Source organism: Hyperolius riggenbachi, chromosome 1 (genome assembly GCF_040937935.1).
Source record: "Hyperolius riggenbachi isolate aHypRig1 chromosome 1, aHypRig1.pri, whole genome shotgun sequence".
Lineage (NCBI taxonomy): Eukaryota > Metazoa > Chordata > Amphibia > Anura > Hyperoliidae > Hyperolius > Hyperolius riggenbachi.
In genome coordinates, this window is record NC_090646.1 from 241,006,756 (window position 1) to 241,024,171 (window position 17,416).

At 44.3% G+C, this 17,416-nt stretch overlaps 1 protein-coding gene across 1 annotated transcript in view; it reads left to right on the top strand.

Moving 5' to 3' along the window:
- Window positions 1–11,257, top strand: part of LOC137547362 (alcohol dehydrogenase 1-like) — a 141,135-nt gene extending 129,878 nt beyond the window's left edge. The window contains exon 9 of the mRNA XM_068270888.1: window positions 10,996–11,257. Within this exon, the coding sequence (XP_068126989.1) occupies window positions 10,996–11,029 (34 nt within the window). The 3' untranslated portion in view covers window positions 11,030–11,257. The remainder of the gene's footprint in view (window positions 1–10,995) is intronic.
- Window positions 11,258–17,416: the final 6,159 nt, after the last annotated feature.

Sequence of the window (17,416 nt, forward strand, 5' to 3'; positions counted from 1 at the left end):
TGTCCTATGACTCAGCAGCTAGGAGGAGTCAGGCAGGAGACAGTGGTGTGATTGTGGACTGTGGATTCGCCTGTGCGGCCCGCAGCCTGTCCCTTCATATTTAAGTAAAGTAAGTGTGACTGACAGCAAAGCACAGCTCCATCAGCTGCTGACCATTATATCATGTATGCATTATGGATATTATTGGATAATATTATAATGTGACAATCACACAGCTCCTTTATCATACATTATATTTTGGATGTTATTACATTAATGTGACAAGCACAGCTCCTGCAGGACAGACAGCAGGAGCTGTGCTTGTCACATTAATGTAATAACATCCAAAATATAATGCATGATAGGAGCTATGTGCTTGTCACATTATAATATTATCCAATAATATCCATAATTTATGGATAATATTACATAATATTATAATGTGACAAGCACATCTATCAGCTGCTGATTATGAATATATATGATGCATTATATGATGAACAATATTATTCATTGTCAATCATGTCACTCAGGCGTCTGAACAATGCACATTATTTTGGTGGTGTTAAGTTTCCAGTGGGAGTTTATTGATAGATTTTCATTTCTTGTGGGTTTATTTGGCACCTGAAGTCTGAGGGGAGCACGTTGCTTAAAGGGTACATCTGACGAACATAATAAAAAATGAGATTTACTTACCTGGGAACTTCCTCCAGCCCCTGGGAGCCTGTGTGTCCCTCGGTGCAGCTCCGCTTCCAGCCTGTCTCCAGTGGTCCCCTCCGTAGCAGCACACAGCTAATCTGCTCGCTATCAAGATCCTGTCGCCGGGAGTGTTCTGCACAGACGCAATACTTTTCTGCCTGTGCAGATGTTCTCGGCAATGGGAGCTTGATAGCAAGCAGATCAGCTGGGCGCCTGTGCAATGGATGCCAACCTGTCAGTTCAGTATTTGCTATGGTGGGGACCACAATAGATGGACTGGGAGAGTAGCTGCGCCCAGGGACGCACAGGCTGAAGGAAGACCCAGGTAAGTAAATCTGTTTCTTTTTTAATTTGTCAGATGTATCCTTTAAGGTATGTTCTCATCTAACGAGGCAGGAAGATGGATCCAGCAACAAACTTGACAAGTGATCCCTGAGCCATCTTCCTGCTGCCGGGTCACGTGACATTACATGACGGGCTTGATCGAGAGTTCAAGCGATCGCAGGACTATGCGTGAGAGTCTTCGAGGATCTTAAAGATCTGGGGGTTGATTCTCTAAAGAGTGTTAACTGTTAGCACGATCATGCTTAGCAGTTAACACGCGAAGAGCCACGCGAGCATCTTTGCGCGTGCGAAGGCGCATGCCGAGTGCTAAACAAAGGTTTACGTGCGATCACAAAGCCATTCGCGTGCAAACGGCCGCGTGATTGTGTACAAACCTTTGTTTAGCATGGGGGCGTACGCCTTTGCACGCGCAAAGATGCTGTGTCTGTGGTTTGACAATGCGCAATTGCCACGGGGGTGGGGGGGGGTTTGAGCGGATCTGCCAGAAAAAGTCTTATCAGTCTGCCGACAATCTGTTCTCCTGACTGTGGTAAAATACTGCCTTGTTTTTGGATATCTTAATGGGGGGGTGCACTTGGGGGTGAGGGGCGCACTTGGGCAGCTCAGCCTCTGTTGATGGTGGACCTTGTCCCGGCCCTGCCTGTACCTGGCTACCTATACTGCAGCACCTATAGCTCACTACCTATACTGGGAAACCCCTGTACCTGGCTACCTATACACTGCAGCACCTATAGCTCGCTACCTATACTGAGGGCACCACAAGTACCTGGCTACCTATACCTAATTAAACCCCCCGATCGCTGACGGCAATATTTACCCCTCCCCGATCCCGCAAGAGCCGCAGCTTCCCGATTTAGCTTAAGTCATCGCTATGGCGACAAGCACAGTCCCAATCCTCCCCATAGCGAAGCCTGGAGCTGATTGGGAGGCTGCGCCATTGCGAGATCCCTGGGGGGTATGTATTACGGTGGCAATCGGGGGTGATCGGTGGGGACCGGAGGCACTTGGGGAACATACTTAGCTAGCCAAGTGCTAGCTGAACAATATAGAACAAATTTTATTTTAAAAAATCATCCCGGGGCCATGTGATCCCCTTCAGCTTACCGCCAGGGAGGTTAATTGCATTGCAGTCTACAGCAGCACCAAAATTACCAAGCACAACATGCACCCATTTTACCTGGGCCAATATAAATCCTGAAGACCTATAAGACCAATGCCAGAGAAACCCAAAGTCCAGTAGGTCTGTTTCCTAGAGTACCCAGGTATCAATTAAACTATTCAAAAATGATAATGCATAAAGATCTTTCATTCTATGTTCCCTGGCTACTTTCTTAACCAGGACATCAAGAAAAAACACCTGTCACATTGCTGATCTATCAACCAAATTTTTTTTGATATCCAATGAACTAGGAAACACATTGGCTTCAATTCACTAAGGGCTGTTATGCTAATCAGGAAGAAAATAGGATGCTGAGGAGCAGAGTCTTGTGTACCCACTGGAGAATATCATATTGGAGGGATTGTATGTACACTGCTGATATGCAGGGGTGGCGCCAGGGTACAAGCAAGGCACTCCCACACTTTGGGCCTTACTGTACATGGGGGCTCCGCTCTGTTCCTGGTGGCCCCGGGGGTACCCAGTGTAACTTACTCAACCCCGCTCCTGCACGAAGTCTTCTCGTCACACTCTCCTTCTGTCGCCAGGCCTGCTCTCTCCTCCATGGTTACCCAGAGGCGCCTCTAATTACATAAGAGGTGCTGCCAGAAGTAATCATGCAAGGATGCGGCGAAGCAGTGAGAGGAGAAGAGTGCTGGGGTAACAGGAGAGCGCGGCGAGAGGAGTCTGTGTTGGAACGAGGTTACAAGTAGTCACTCTGCCTATACTAGGCTGGGCACCACCTGTACCTGGCAACTATACTGTCTGCAGCACCTATAGCTCACTACCTATACTGAGGGCACCACCTGTACCCAGAGCCGTGCCGACACAGAGGCCGGCGGGGCTGGAGCCTCTGGGCGGAGGTCATTTGCAGTGTGGGTGAGCGCAACTTGCAGGTCTGTGTTGCCTCGGGGCTCTGGCTGGCCGCCCTACCGCTGTATTCATCCTGCCTGCTGTGCCGCCCGCCGCGATTAACAAAGTGTTGGCTGGCTGCCGGGAATGATGGAGCGGGAGCGGAGTGTATACATTCTGCTCTCCGCTTCCCTGTTGCCATGGTTACCGTCCCGGACTCCGACATGATGCAATGCCGCCCGCCGTCAGCCCCTCTCTCTCACAGAGCCAACCAGCGTGCGTCTTTCTGTGACGTCAGCAGCCTGTGGGTCCCACCTCCCTGCGGCTGGCTGAACGTGGCTCTAAGCGTCCCGCCGTCTCCTGTCCTATGACTCAGCAGCTAGGAGGAGTCAGGCAGGAGACAGTGGTGTGATTGTGGACTGTGGATTCGCCTGTGCGGCCCGCAGCCTGTCCCTTCATATTTAAGTAAAGTAAGTGTGACTGACAGCAAAGCACAGCTCCATCAGCTGCTGACCATTATATCATGTATGCATTATGGATATTATTGGATAATATTATAATGTGACAATCACACAGCTCCTTTATCATACATTATATTTTGGATGTTATTACATTAATGTGACAAGCACAGCTCCTGCAGGACAGACAGGAGCTGTGCTTGTCACATTAATGTAATAACATCCAAAATATAATGCATGATAGGAGCTATGTGCTTGTCACATTATAATATTATCCAATAATATCCATAATTTATGGATAATATTACATAATATTATAATGTGACAAGCACATCTATCAGCTGCTGATTATGAATATATATGATGCATTATATGATGAACAATATTATTCATTGTCAATCATGTCACTCAGGCGTCTGAACAATGCACATTATTTTGGTGGTGTTAAGTTTCCAGTGGGAGTTTATTGATAGATTTTCATTTCTTGTGGGTTTATTTGGCACCTGAAGTCTGAGGGGAGCACGTTGCTTAAAGGGTACATCTGACGAACATAATAAAAAATGAGATTTACTTACCTGGGAACTTCCTCCAGCCCCTGGGAGCCTGTGTGTCCCTCGGTGCAGCTCCGCTTCCAGCCTGTCTCCAGTGGTCCCCTCCGTAGCAGCACACAGCTAATCTGCTCGCTATCAAGATCCTGTCGCCGGGAGTGTTCTGCACAGACGCAATACTTTTCTGCCTGTGCAGATGTTCTCGGCAATGGGAGCTTGATAGCAAGCAGATCAGCTGGGCGCCTGTGCAATGGATGCCAACCTGTCAGTTCAGTATTTGCTATGGTGGGGACCACAATAGATGGACTGGGAGAGTAGCTGCGCCCAGGGACGCACAGGCTGAAGGAAGACCCAGGTAAGTAAATCTGTTTCTTTTTTAATTTGTCAGATGTATCCTTTAAGGTATGTTCTCATCTAACGAGGCAGGAAGATGGATCCAGCAACAAACTTGACAAGTGATCCCTGAGCCATCTTCCTGCTGCCGGGTCACGTGACATTACATGACGGGCTTGATCGAGAGTTCAAGCGATCGCAGGACTATGCGTGAGAGTCTTCGAGGATCTTAAAGATCTGGGGGTTGATTCTCTAAAGAGTGTTAACTGTTAGCACGATCATGCTTAGCAGTTAACACGCGAAGAGCCACGCGAGCATCTTTGCGCGTGCGAAGGCGCATGCCGAGTGCTAAACAAAGGTTTACGTGCGATCACAAAGCCATTCGCGTGCAAACGGCCGCGTGATTGTGTACAAACCTTTGTTTAGCATGGGGGCGTACGCCTTTGCACGCGCAAAGATGCTGTGTCTGTGGTTTGACAATGCGCAATTGCCACGGGGGTGGGGGGGGGTTTGAGCGGATCTGCCAGAAAAAGTCTTATCAGTCTGCCGACAATCTGTTCTCCTGACTGTGGTAAAATACTGCCTTGTTTTTGGATATCTTAATGGGGGGGTGCACTTGGGGGTGAGGGGCGCACTTGGGCAGCTCAGCCTCTGTTGATGGTGGACCTTGTCCCGGCCCTGCCTGTACCTGGCTACCTATACTGCAGCACCTATAGCTCACTACCTATACTGGGAAACCCCTGTACCTGGCTACCTATACACTGCAGCACCTATAGCTCGCTACCTATACTGAGGGCACCACAAGTACCTGGCTACCTATACCACAGCACCTATAGCTCGCTACCTACACTGAGGGCACCACATGTACCTGGCTACATATACTGCAGCATCTATAGTTCGCTACTTATTCTGGGGCACCAACTGTACCTGGCAACCTATACTGCAGGATCTATTGCTTGTTACCTATACTGGGCCACCACCTGTACCTAACTATCTATACTGCAGCACCTATAGCTCGCTACCTATACTGTGGGCACCACTTGTACCTGGCTACCTATACTGCAGCACCTTTAGTTTGCTACCTATACTGAGAGCACCACCTGTACCCTATCGAGAGGAGTCCACGTTGGAATGAGGTTACAAAGTAATCACTCTGCCTATACTGGGCTGTGCACCATCTGCATCTGGCTATTATTCTGTCTGCAGCACCTATAGCTCGCTACCTATACTGAGGACACCACCTGTACCTGGCTACCTATATACTGCAGCACCTACAGCTTGCTAACTATACTGAGGGCACCACCTGTGCCTAGCAACCGATACTGGGGCACCTATTATTATTATTATTATTATTTAGTATTTATATAGCGCCGCAGCGCTGTACAGTATATATATATTGTCTTGTCACTAACTGTCCCTCAAAGGAGTTCACAATCTAATCCCTACTATTATCATATGTCTATGTTTGTATTGTGTAGTGTAATTACTGTAGTCTAGGGCCAATTTAGGGATGAGCCAATTAACTTATCTGTATGTTTTTGGGATGTGGGAGGAAACCCACGCAGACACGGGGAGAACATACAAACTCCTTGCAGATGGTGCCCTGGCTGGGATTCGAACCGGGGACCCAGCGCTGCAAGCGCTAACCACTACACCACCGTGCTGCCCATAGCTCACTACCAATACTGGGGCACAAACTGTACCTGGCAACCTATACTACAACAGCTATTGCTTACTGCCTATACTGGGCCGCTACTTGTACCTGGCTATCTATACTGCAGCCCCTATAGCTCGCTACCTATACTGAGGGCACCACTTGTACCTGATTACCTATACTGCATCATCTTTAGCTCGCTACCTATACTGAGAGCACCATCTGTACCATATCTAATATGTTAACTGCTTTCTTCGGTTTTGGTGCCATGCCAATTTTTTTGCCACGACCCGCCGCTCACTCCGGGAGGGGGGCTCAAGTCATGGGCTGCTTGGGACCACCAAAACCTTAGCTGCACCTTTGCTGATATTGGGCTCGATTCACAAAGCGGTGCTAACCCAGTTAGAGACTTGGGGCTTGATTCACAAAGCGGTGCTAACAGTTAGCACCCTGGTGAAAAGCCCTTTATCATGCCTAAACTCAGTTTAGGCATGATAAGTTTAGGTGTGATAAGTTTAGGTGTGATAAGTTTAGGCATGATAAGTTTAGGTGTGATAAGTTTAGGTGTGATAAGTTTAAGCGCCAACTGCGTTAGCACCGCAGTGCACAGCTGATCAAAAGTTTTACGCTAGCAAAGACTGGTGCACTTCGTATAAAGTTTAATGGCGCTGCTTTGCGTGCGGGACTTTGCAAGCGATCTAAACTTATCTAAACTTAGCATGCCTAAACTTATCACACCTAAACTTATCATGCCTAAACTTATCACACCTAAACTGGCTTTTCACCAGCATGGTGCAATGGTTATCATGCCTAAAGTCTCTAACTGGGTTAGCACCGCTTTGTGAATCGAGCCCCAGGTGTGATAAGTTAAGGTGTGATAAGTTTAGGCATGCTAAGTTTAGATAAGTGTAGATAGCGTGCAAAGTCCCGCACGCAAAGCAGAACCATTAAACTTTATGCAAAGTTCACCAGACTTTGCTAGCGCAAAACTTTTGATCAGCTGTGCACTGCGGTGCTAACGTAGTTGGCGCTTAAACTTATCATGCCTAAACTTATCACACCTAAACTTATCATGCCTAAACTTATCACACCTAAACTTATCACACTTGGGGCTCGATTCACAAAGCGGTGCAAAGTGTTAGCACCATGGTGAAAAGGCCCTTATCACGCCTAAAGTCACTTTAGGCATGATAAGAAGAAACTCGCGCGAAGTTGCCGCGCGTACGCGCGTACGCGCGTACGCGCGTAAGTGCGCGCGCAACACCCGACGCTTCGCGCGAAGCTCCCATTAAACCCTATGGGACTTTGCGCGCGCTCTTACGCGCGGTAACTTCGCGCGAAGAGCAGGAAAAATCGGTGATAACTCAGTGGTGAAAAGGTCATCACGCCTAAAGTCTTTTAGGCGTGATAACTAGGTTATCACCGCTTTGTGAATCGAGGCCTTAGGCCTCGATTCACAAAGCGGTGATAACCCAGTTATCACGCCTAAAAGACTTTAGGCGTGATAACCTTTGCACCACTGAGTTATCACCGATATAGGGCTTAATGGGAGCTTCGCGCGAGTTGCTTCTTATCATGCCTAAAGTGAGTTTAGGCGTGATAAGGGGCTTTTCACTGGCGTGCAAACACTTTGCACCGCTTTGTGAATCGAGCCCTTAAACTTATCATGCCTAAACTGAGTTTAGGGGCTCGATTCACAAAGCGGTGCTAACCCAGTTAGAGACTTTAGGCATGATAACCATTGCACCACTCTGGTGAAAAGCCAGTTTAGGTGTGATAAGTTTAGGCATGATAAGTTTAGGTGTGATAAGTTTAGGCATGCTAAGTTTAGATAAGTTTAGATCGCTTGCAAAGTCCCGCACGCAAAGCAGCGCCATTGAACTTTATACGAAGTACACCAGACTTTGCTAGCGTAAAACTTTTGATCAGCTGTGCACTGCGGTGCTAACGCATTTGGCGCTTAAACTTATCATGCCTAAACTTATCACACCTAAACTTATCATGCCTAAACTTATCACACCTAAACTTATCACACCTAAACTTATCATGCCTAAACTGAGTTTAGGCATGATAAAGGGCTTTTCACCAGGGTGCTAACTGTTAGCACCGCTTTGTAAATCAGGCCCTAGGTGTGATAAAGGACTTTTCACCAGCTTGCTAACTGTTAGCACCGCTTTGTGAATCAGGCCCATTATGAGAATTCTAAGCACTGATTTACCTAACCAGATGCACTATCGCAACAATTGCAATTTAGGGCTGTAGAAGGAAAAGGGTTGTGTATCATGTAAACAAAGAGACACAGAGGAGCAATGATTATTATGTGACCCTGTGAGTAGAGATTGCCCAAACAGTTCGCAGGCGAACAGTTTCACAGCGAAAACAAAAACAATTGTGTTCGTATTTTTTGCATTGAAGTCACTGGCCGGTTAATAGCAAAGCCCCCTTACATGCTAGAAACACTACATTTTCAGGGTATGTAGAGGATGACACTGGGTACAAGAGGAAAAAAAATTCAAAAAGCTTATAGTTTGAGAAAATCGATTTTAAAGTTACAATAGGAAAAAAGTATACATTTAAATGTGGTAAATGACAGATAATGTAGCATCCTAACGGTAGAGTAAGTTTACATATATCAAAAGAAAGAGCAATACATTTCATGATGAGGTTTCCAGGGAATCCATACGCAGTGAGTACGGACCCCCTGGAAACCCCGTGGAAGTGGCAACGCTTTGGCCAGGGATCGCTATACAGCCACAATATGGCTGTATAAGGATCCCTGGCAACTATTTTTGAAAACATTTTTTGTTCAGAGTGTGGGAAACTTTAAAAAAAAAAATGACGTGGGGTCCCCCCTCCCAAGTCTCTTTAACCCCTTGTCCCCCATGCAGGCTGGGATAACCAGAATGCAGAGAACTGGCCTCGTGGTCCATGGTATGGCCAAACCTCCCCCTCCCCCCCCCCCCCCGAGCCCTTGTCCAATCCATGGACAAGGGGCTCTTCTCCACCTCTGGTGCTCCAGGAGGAGGTGGAGGTTGATGACGCCCTGGGAGGATTCATGGTGGCATCTGGGAGTCCCCTTTAAGACAGTCACCCCCAGATGCCCATCCCCTCTCAGATGAAATAAGTATAGGGGTACAATGTACCCCTTACCCATTTCGACCAAGGGTTAAATGAAATAAAAACACAACAATGAAAAAAGTCCTTGATTTTTCTTAATTAACCATAAATTCTTACCTGTCCCTTTAAGAAATTGTTCCCACACCAATATCCTCATAAATGGTCCTACACCATCATCCTCTATCTGTTGACTTTCTTTTTACATTAATTGAAGATCTCTATGCACCCAACGTGCGGTGAGTTAAACATAGACGCTCACCGTCCAGCATTCTCAGCTATACTAGGTATAGCTGAGAGAAAAGCATTTTTGTATTTCCCTCCAAAGCTCCCCATTGGTTCTTTAACAGACAAACTCTGAATAAAAAAAATAAAGTTTAAAAAAATAGGTAAAGTTGCCACGGATCCTTATATAGCCATATTGCGGCTGTATAGCGATCCCTGGCCAAAGTGTTGCCACTTCCATGGGGTTTCCACTGGGTTTTTCCCGTCATGAAATTCATTACTTTCTTTTGATATTCGTAAATGTGCACTACCTTAAGGTTGCTACATTTTCCTCATTTAAATGTATTCTTTTTTCCTATCGGAACTTTCAAATCGATTTTCTCAAAAACTTTAAGGTCTTTTTTTTTCTTCTTGTACCCACTGTCATCCTCCACATACCCTGAAAATTAGTTTTTTTTCTAGCACGTAGGGGGCTTTGCTATTAACCGCTAAATTTGGCGGCCATTCGCCTGCCATTAGAGTCTATGTAGCCGTTGCAAACAGTCGGTTCCCGTACATTTGCATTAAATTCGCGAAATGAAAATTTGATGTTCGCTACATCAATAACTGTGAGCTGTCACTGTGCAAAGTCTAGTGAGCATGCCTCCCTTATCCCTAAAACATTATTGTCCACGTCTATAAAATACTGTCAAACCAGATAAGATTTTTAAACATTGCTACTGCTTCAGCCTTGGGATATACTGCCCTGTTTCTTTATTAACTCTGCATAAAGAGCCTGTTTATAGTACAAGAGGAAATGAGTGGAAGAGTCACACATTCCACCACTGAACACCAATGAACATGAATGGAGCTACCAGACTGGTAGGCCAAGGGCAACTGTGTCTATGGTATAGGACCACTATCGCAAAAAATTTGTAAAATTTAAAATGTGTGTAAACATATACAAATATGAGAAGTTTTTATATATACAAGAATAAAAAGTATACAAGAATAAGAAGTATTTTTCTTGCAGAGTAAAGCGAGCCATAAATTGCTTTTCTCCTATGTTGCTGTCACTTACAGTAGGTAGCAGACATCTGATAGAACCGAAAGGTTTGGACTAGTCCATCTCTTCTTGGGGATTCTCATAAAAGTTTTTATTCTTCATAAAGACGTTCCCTGAAAATAATTTATACAATGATGCTGGCCAGCTTCCCTGCTCGCAGCATACTTTTCTTTTTTTGGCAGCTGGACAGAGCATCTGCCATTCACTAAGTGCTTTTAAAAATAAACAAAACCCTGAGAATCCCCTATGAGGAGATGGGCTAGTCTGTCAGATTTCTACTACCTACTGTAAGTGACCAACAGGGATATGTGAGGGAGCAGGCTGGTGTTGTACTTTATACTGGTTGAACTCGATGGACGTATGTCTTTTTTCAACCAAAATAACTATGTAACTATGTAACAGCAACATAGGAGAAAAGTAATTTATGTTTTATTTTACTCAGTAAGAAACTTAATTCTTATTTGTATGTGTTTACATATATTTTACATTTTACGATTTTCACGATACTGTTCCTTTAATAATAATAATGCTTGTACACGATATACAAATATTTATGTACTAATGCAAATGTAAAAATTATTTTACAGCGTCCGCTGCGTCCTGTTGATGGACAAAAAATAGAGCACGTGGTTTCCTATGGACATTTACATCTAAGACGTGTCCTCCTTCGTTTCAGTGTTCCTTATGCACCTGTCATCTTCTTGTCTCGCTTTATATAAATACTCTTGTTGGTGCTGGTGGTTATGGTCATACTGTGTACTGAGCAAAGTAAACTCTGTCTATTTACTGATTTAATGAATACTTTTATTGTAATCATTAATAAAGGATATTGGTTTTAGCTACACAAAACCTTGTCTATATTTTATTTAAAGAGTAACTGTACTGAAAATAAAGTAATTAAAAATAAATATTCCTATTTGTACAAATATCAATTTATACATTTAGTCATTGTTTGCCCATTGTAAAATATTTCCCCTCCTTGATTTACATTCAGAAATTTATCACAGGTGGTGACAGTTTTACTGCTGTCAAGTGCAGCTCTGCGGAATGTTTTTTAGTGAGAGTGAAAATAATACCTGGTGTCCCAGAATGCTCTTGGAGGAGAATTTCACATAGTTAAAGAGCCTAGACTATGACATCAATGGAAGGGCAGGACATACCTTAACCAACTAGTAGACAGATTATAATAATAATAATAATAATTAACATAGTGCCAGCATCTTCTGTGGAATCTGTGGAATAAAGAGTATACCAATACAAAATAAACAACACGACAGATAACAATACAATGCAACAGTGGATTCCGCTGATGCAATTAACAAACAAACCACAGATTTTTACACAGGGGCAGAAAATATGTGTGCATAATACACAGCATTGTAAGACAGAGAGGGAAAGACATCCCTGGAAAAAAGGCCTTACAGTCTAAAAGGTTTAAGGGGTAGAAAAGCAGGTGACGGAAAGCTGTGTATGAGATGGTAAAAATGTCAGTAGCTGAAGTAGCTGAAGAATCTTAGGTAAGAGAGTATCTTTGCCTGAAAAGGTGAGCTTTCAAGTTGCGCCAAAAAAAGGGAAAGTGTGGGCGAGTGACAAATGTTTTGAGGGAGGGAGTTCTAGCGGAGGAGGGAGGATTGAGAGAAGTCCTGTAAGCTGGAGTGAGAAAAGCTGACCAGAAAGGAAGACAGGAGAATATTGTTAGCAGAGTGGAGATGGCGTGTAGGATGGAAATAAGGTTATTTAAATAAAAAGGAGATAGGTTGTAAAATGTTTTGTAGAGGAGAACCAGGATTTTGAATTGTATCCTTTGTGTAACTGGCAGCTAGAGATGGTTTGAACCTCAGATTTTGGGTCCGCGAAAAATCTGAACTTACGCGAACTGGGCGAACCGCCATAGACTTCAATGGGCAGGCAAAATTTAAAACCTACAAAGAAAAGTAATGGAAAAGTTGTTTCAAGGGGTCTAACACCTGGACTGTGACATACCGGAGTGGCATATATGCCGAAAGTCCCTGGGAAAATTACGTATTTGACGCAAAGCAGGGTTATAATCCCAAAAGGGCAGAAATCACATTGCATTCCTAAATTGGAGGCATAAAGTGCTTGAAAACATCTCGCATGTGTATACATGGATCAGCAGTTACTGTATGTAGTGTACTGCTTCACACTGACAGACCAAACTCACGGTTTAACGCACCGCCGCAAACAGTCAGAAAGGGTTGTCATTAGTTGGCACTCCCAGGACATAAAATGTCAGTCCTCTGGGCAGCAATGTTTGTGTAGTGATGGCCGTGCTCGTGCGCAAGTTGGCAAGAGTGCAAGCCATGAAGATGATGATTGAAAAATGTGTTGTTGTTTTTTTTGATTGATTAAAAATTGAAGAATTATTTATTCTACACTGTTATTTTCCCTGATATATTTCCTTGATAACTGTGGTAATTCCAGAGTAATAATTCCAGAGTGGTAATGCCGATCACAGCGTTGTACATGTTAATTAGACAGTGGTTTTGCCGTCTAACAGTCTCCCGAGCGGCGATCGTCACTCGGAGACTGAAGGTGGGACGGAGCTCCGCCCCTCAAGGAGGAGATGCGCATGCAGCCTGCGCACGATCTCCTGCAAACTGCAGCCCCAGGACTTGATGCCAATTGGCGTTAGGTGCTCCTGGGGCTGCCGCCGTGCCCACGCCCGTGGGCGGGGATCGGTCTTTAGGTAGTTAAACAGTGAGTTTGGTCTGTCAGTGTGAAGCACTACACTACTTACACTACCTGCTGATCCATGTATACACACGCAAGATGTTTTAAAGCCCTTTATGCCTCCAATTTAGGAACGCAATATGATTTCTGCCCTTTAGGAATTATAACCCTACTCTGCGTCAAATACATAATTTTCCCAGAGACGTTCTACATGTATCCCACTCTGGCATGTCACAGTCCAGGTGTTAGACCCCTTGAAAAAACGTTTCCATCACTTTTGTGGCCAGAAAAAGTTTGCCTGCCCATTGAAGTCTATGGCGGTCCGCCCGGTTCGCGCAAACTCAGACTTTTGCGGAAGTTCGCGTCCGCGATCCGTGGACCCAAAATCTGAGGTACGAGCCATCTCTACCCACCATCTCAGGCAAGGATGTGGCATTCCCACTCGCTACATATGTGTAATGAACGCTGCAAACCTCAGCCCTGACCATCTACAAAGGTTGACTGTCAAATTGTGCTACTTGTTTGTGTTATTTATAACAAAGTAAGAAATACAAATGTATTTATAAAATAAATACAAGTTAAAGAATAATTCTAGTTTCAATGATAATTTTTCTGCTCTCCCACCACCTCAGGCAAGGATGTGGCATTCTCACTCACTACATATGTGTAATGAACACTGCAAACCTCAGCCCTGACCATCTAACAAGGTTGACTGTCAAATTGTGCCACATATTTGTGTTATTTTTTAACAAAGTAAGAAATACGAGCCAGAACCCTGCAAATATGCCCACCACAAGCTGGCTTTCCTGTCCAGGCAGTTCCTTCACCATGAGCCTTCCCTTCAGCAGCTGTGTGATACGCTCATCTTTCTTTAAGTGTTGGCAACAACGGGCATTGTTTTTTGCCCATCGCCCACAAAATAACCTTGCTATGAATAGTTTTTTTTATATTTGTGTGCTGCTTTTATTAATGTGTGCATACACATTGGTGTTTGTGTTTTGGGATCAGGTGCCTTCGCAAACCAGTTGTCCCTAGTTGGATGTTGAGCTTCCCTCGACTCGGTTTCTTTTGGCAGAGGTTGCAGATGGCATTGCTGGTATCAGAGGGACACAAACAAAAAATATGCCACACTGGTGAGCTTTGGAATGTCGGCATTTGGGTGGTGGCAACAGCTGGTGTTGAAGGGCGTGTTGGCTGGATGGCCCCAAGTGTATCACTAAATGCATCATGTGTAGATAACTCATCTGACACATCAAGTGGAGCAGCTGGGTTGCTAGTGGTAATAGTGTTAAGTTTTTGTGTGAAACCAGAAGCTGAGCAGGAGGAGGACAGCGCATCACAGAGGTTCTGAGCTGAAGCTGTAGATGATGTGGTGCGCTGTTTAAGCCAGTCAACTACATCCTCAGAATTTTTGGGGTTGAGGCAGGTACGTACCTTGTGAACACTGTACTTTGGTTGAGGGCCGCCCAAAATCACACCAGCACGACCTCAAACATACCTGCCAGATGACCTGCCTCTGCCTGTTATTTTTCCCATATTGGGGGTATGCAGTACTGCTAACAATATTTAATAGTAGTAGACAGTGTGTGTAATCACAAAGAGGCACACAATCAGTGTCAAATACACAGCAGCTGTATGTGTGTATCACTGTGCAGTGTACTTTAACACAGAGAGAGAGATATCCTATATAGTACTTTCAATCACAAATACAGTTGCAAGCTAAGTACTGCTTATGATAGACAATGTGCTGGCTTGCTTGCAATAGTTAGAAGAGTATAGTAGAACTACAAGGGCCAGCAACTGACTGTGGCCTGTATGAAGTGTGTAACCCACACAGACAGATATCAATAACAGATACAGTTGGAAGCTAAGCACAGCTTATGATGATATACAGTGTGCTGGCTTGTAATAGATAGAAGAGGATAGTAGAACTGCAAGGCCCAACAATGACTGTGGCCTGCCCTGTATGCAGTGTCTGACACACACACACCCTTTAGTGAATCGAAGCCAAAGACAGCTATGCTTTAGTAAGTTAAATCACAAATACAGTGAAAAGATATGCAATTGTATGGTAATACAGTGTGCTGTCAGTGGTGGGACTACAAATCCCAGCTGGCCTGGCAACTGTCTGTGGGCTGTATCTATGTAGTGTCACCCACAAAGGCAGCTAAGCTTTAGTAAGTTAAATCAGAAAATGTGTAACTTACATTTTGTTGAACAGCGAGGAGAACGCCAGCGCATACCGCTAAGGCTGCATCCGAAGTGACCACCAGCTAAGTGTGTAGCACCTAAATAGATTTTCTGCACACTTCGCATTCAATTCAGATGCAAATCATATGCAAATCTGCTACTACTTATTATGCAAACAGGAAACTCAGGAGGAGGGGCTGGGAGCAGCTAACCTAATAGTTACATTTCGGATGCAGCCTTAGCGGTTTGCGCTGGCTTTCTCCTCGCTGTTCAATAAAATGTAAGTTACACATTTTCTTTTTGCTTAGCTGCTCCCAAGGTTTTAAATTTAGGTTAGGTCACTTGCCCGGAGGTTTGTCTCACCGTGGCGCAAGTGTCTAGTATAATATACTTTGCATGCAAACCATATTGGAAGCTAAAGTTCCTCCAAGCTTAAAGCGGAATATAACCCTGCATTTCAACTTTGCTCTAAAACATTATTTACAGCATATTATATGCAACCAGCAGTTTTTTTTACTAGACCAGCATTGGAAGGGTTAAACACAGAGGTTTAAAGTTCCGTGGAGAGATATGCAGAAGTTCAGATAGATACATTTTAACTAAATAGAATGTAACAAGTTATAAATGTTACACACTCTTTGGCTGTTCTCCAGCTCCTCAGTCAGAGAGATGAGTCACATTCAACACTTAAATACATTTATGTAAACAAAATGTATCTATGTCAGCTTCGGATGCGTCTGCAGAAATCTAAAGGAACTTTAAAGCTGTGTGTAACCCTTCCAATGCTGGTCTAGTAAAAAAAAAATGCTGGTTGCATATAATATACTGTAAATAATGTTTTAGAGCAAAGTTGAAATGCAGGGTTATATTCCGCTTTAATAAATGTTAGCATTTGTCTTGGATGCAGGGCATGCATTTTTCAGTCTGGCAGAGGCGGTATATGCCTGTGTGATTAACCATTCATTTGCAGCATGTGTTTAGGGATGCGCAGCCTTTCCCCCCACCTTTTCTTAACTTTGTAACTATGTAACTATTAGGTTAGCTGCTCCCAGCCCCTACCCCTGAGTTTCCTGTTTGCATAATAAGTAGTAGCAGATTTGCACATAATTTGCATCTGAATTGAATGCGAAGTGTGCAGAAAATCTATTTAGGTGCTACACACTGAGCTGGTGGTCACTTCGGATGCAGCCTTAGTGGTATGCGCTGGCGTTCACCCTAGTTTCTTACCATGTCCCAAAACATACAGGTAAGTTAATTGGCTCCCCCTAAATTGGCCCTAGACTACAATATATACACTACATGATATAGACATATGACTATGGTAGGGATTAGATTGTGAGCTCCTTTGAGGGACAGTTAGTGACAAGACAATATAAACTGTACAGCGCTGCAGAAGATGTCAGTGCTCTATAAATACTAAATAATAATAATAATTAAACATCCATTGCTTAGAAGGTAGAGGGGGTTTGCACATCAAATAGTGGTGTTCTGATATCTACCAGCTTCAGGATTCTGCACCTCACTCAGGATGACAGCAAGTTTCAGAACTAGAGGAGAGAATACATCTTCTTGTCCTTGATATTGCATGAGATTGTTATTTGGTATTTGTGGGAGTAGGCTGCTTAAGTGACGGCGAGGCTGGATTTCCACCCTGATACCGGCAGTATGCTAAGATCACGGAACACCGGGGAGCGCTCCAGCATCAGGGGAATTTTGCATGATCCAGGTATGCAACGTATGTGCCAGATGTGTTCTAGCTGTAATGTATGCCGTTATGTGACAGGTTGATATTCGTATGGTTTATATGCTCAATATGTCGAACTGTCATCACTGGCTAATTGTTGTGTTATGCTAATTATGCTTAATTTGGCGGCAAATTTGAAAATTAGTGGAGGGGCTTTACCTTCTCACAATGGTTATAACTGTGCATTTGTTCTGTTAACATTGTTACCATTCTGCTTTGTTGCCTTGACAAAGGGGACCATCCTTGGCCCCAAAACCAATCGTTTGTGCTGGAATGGCATAATGTCACAATGTGTTGAATAAATGTGAATTGAACCACACTGGAGTGTGCGGACCTTTTTGTATTTTTCCTAGTAGGTCCCCTCCCTTGCACTCCAGCACTTT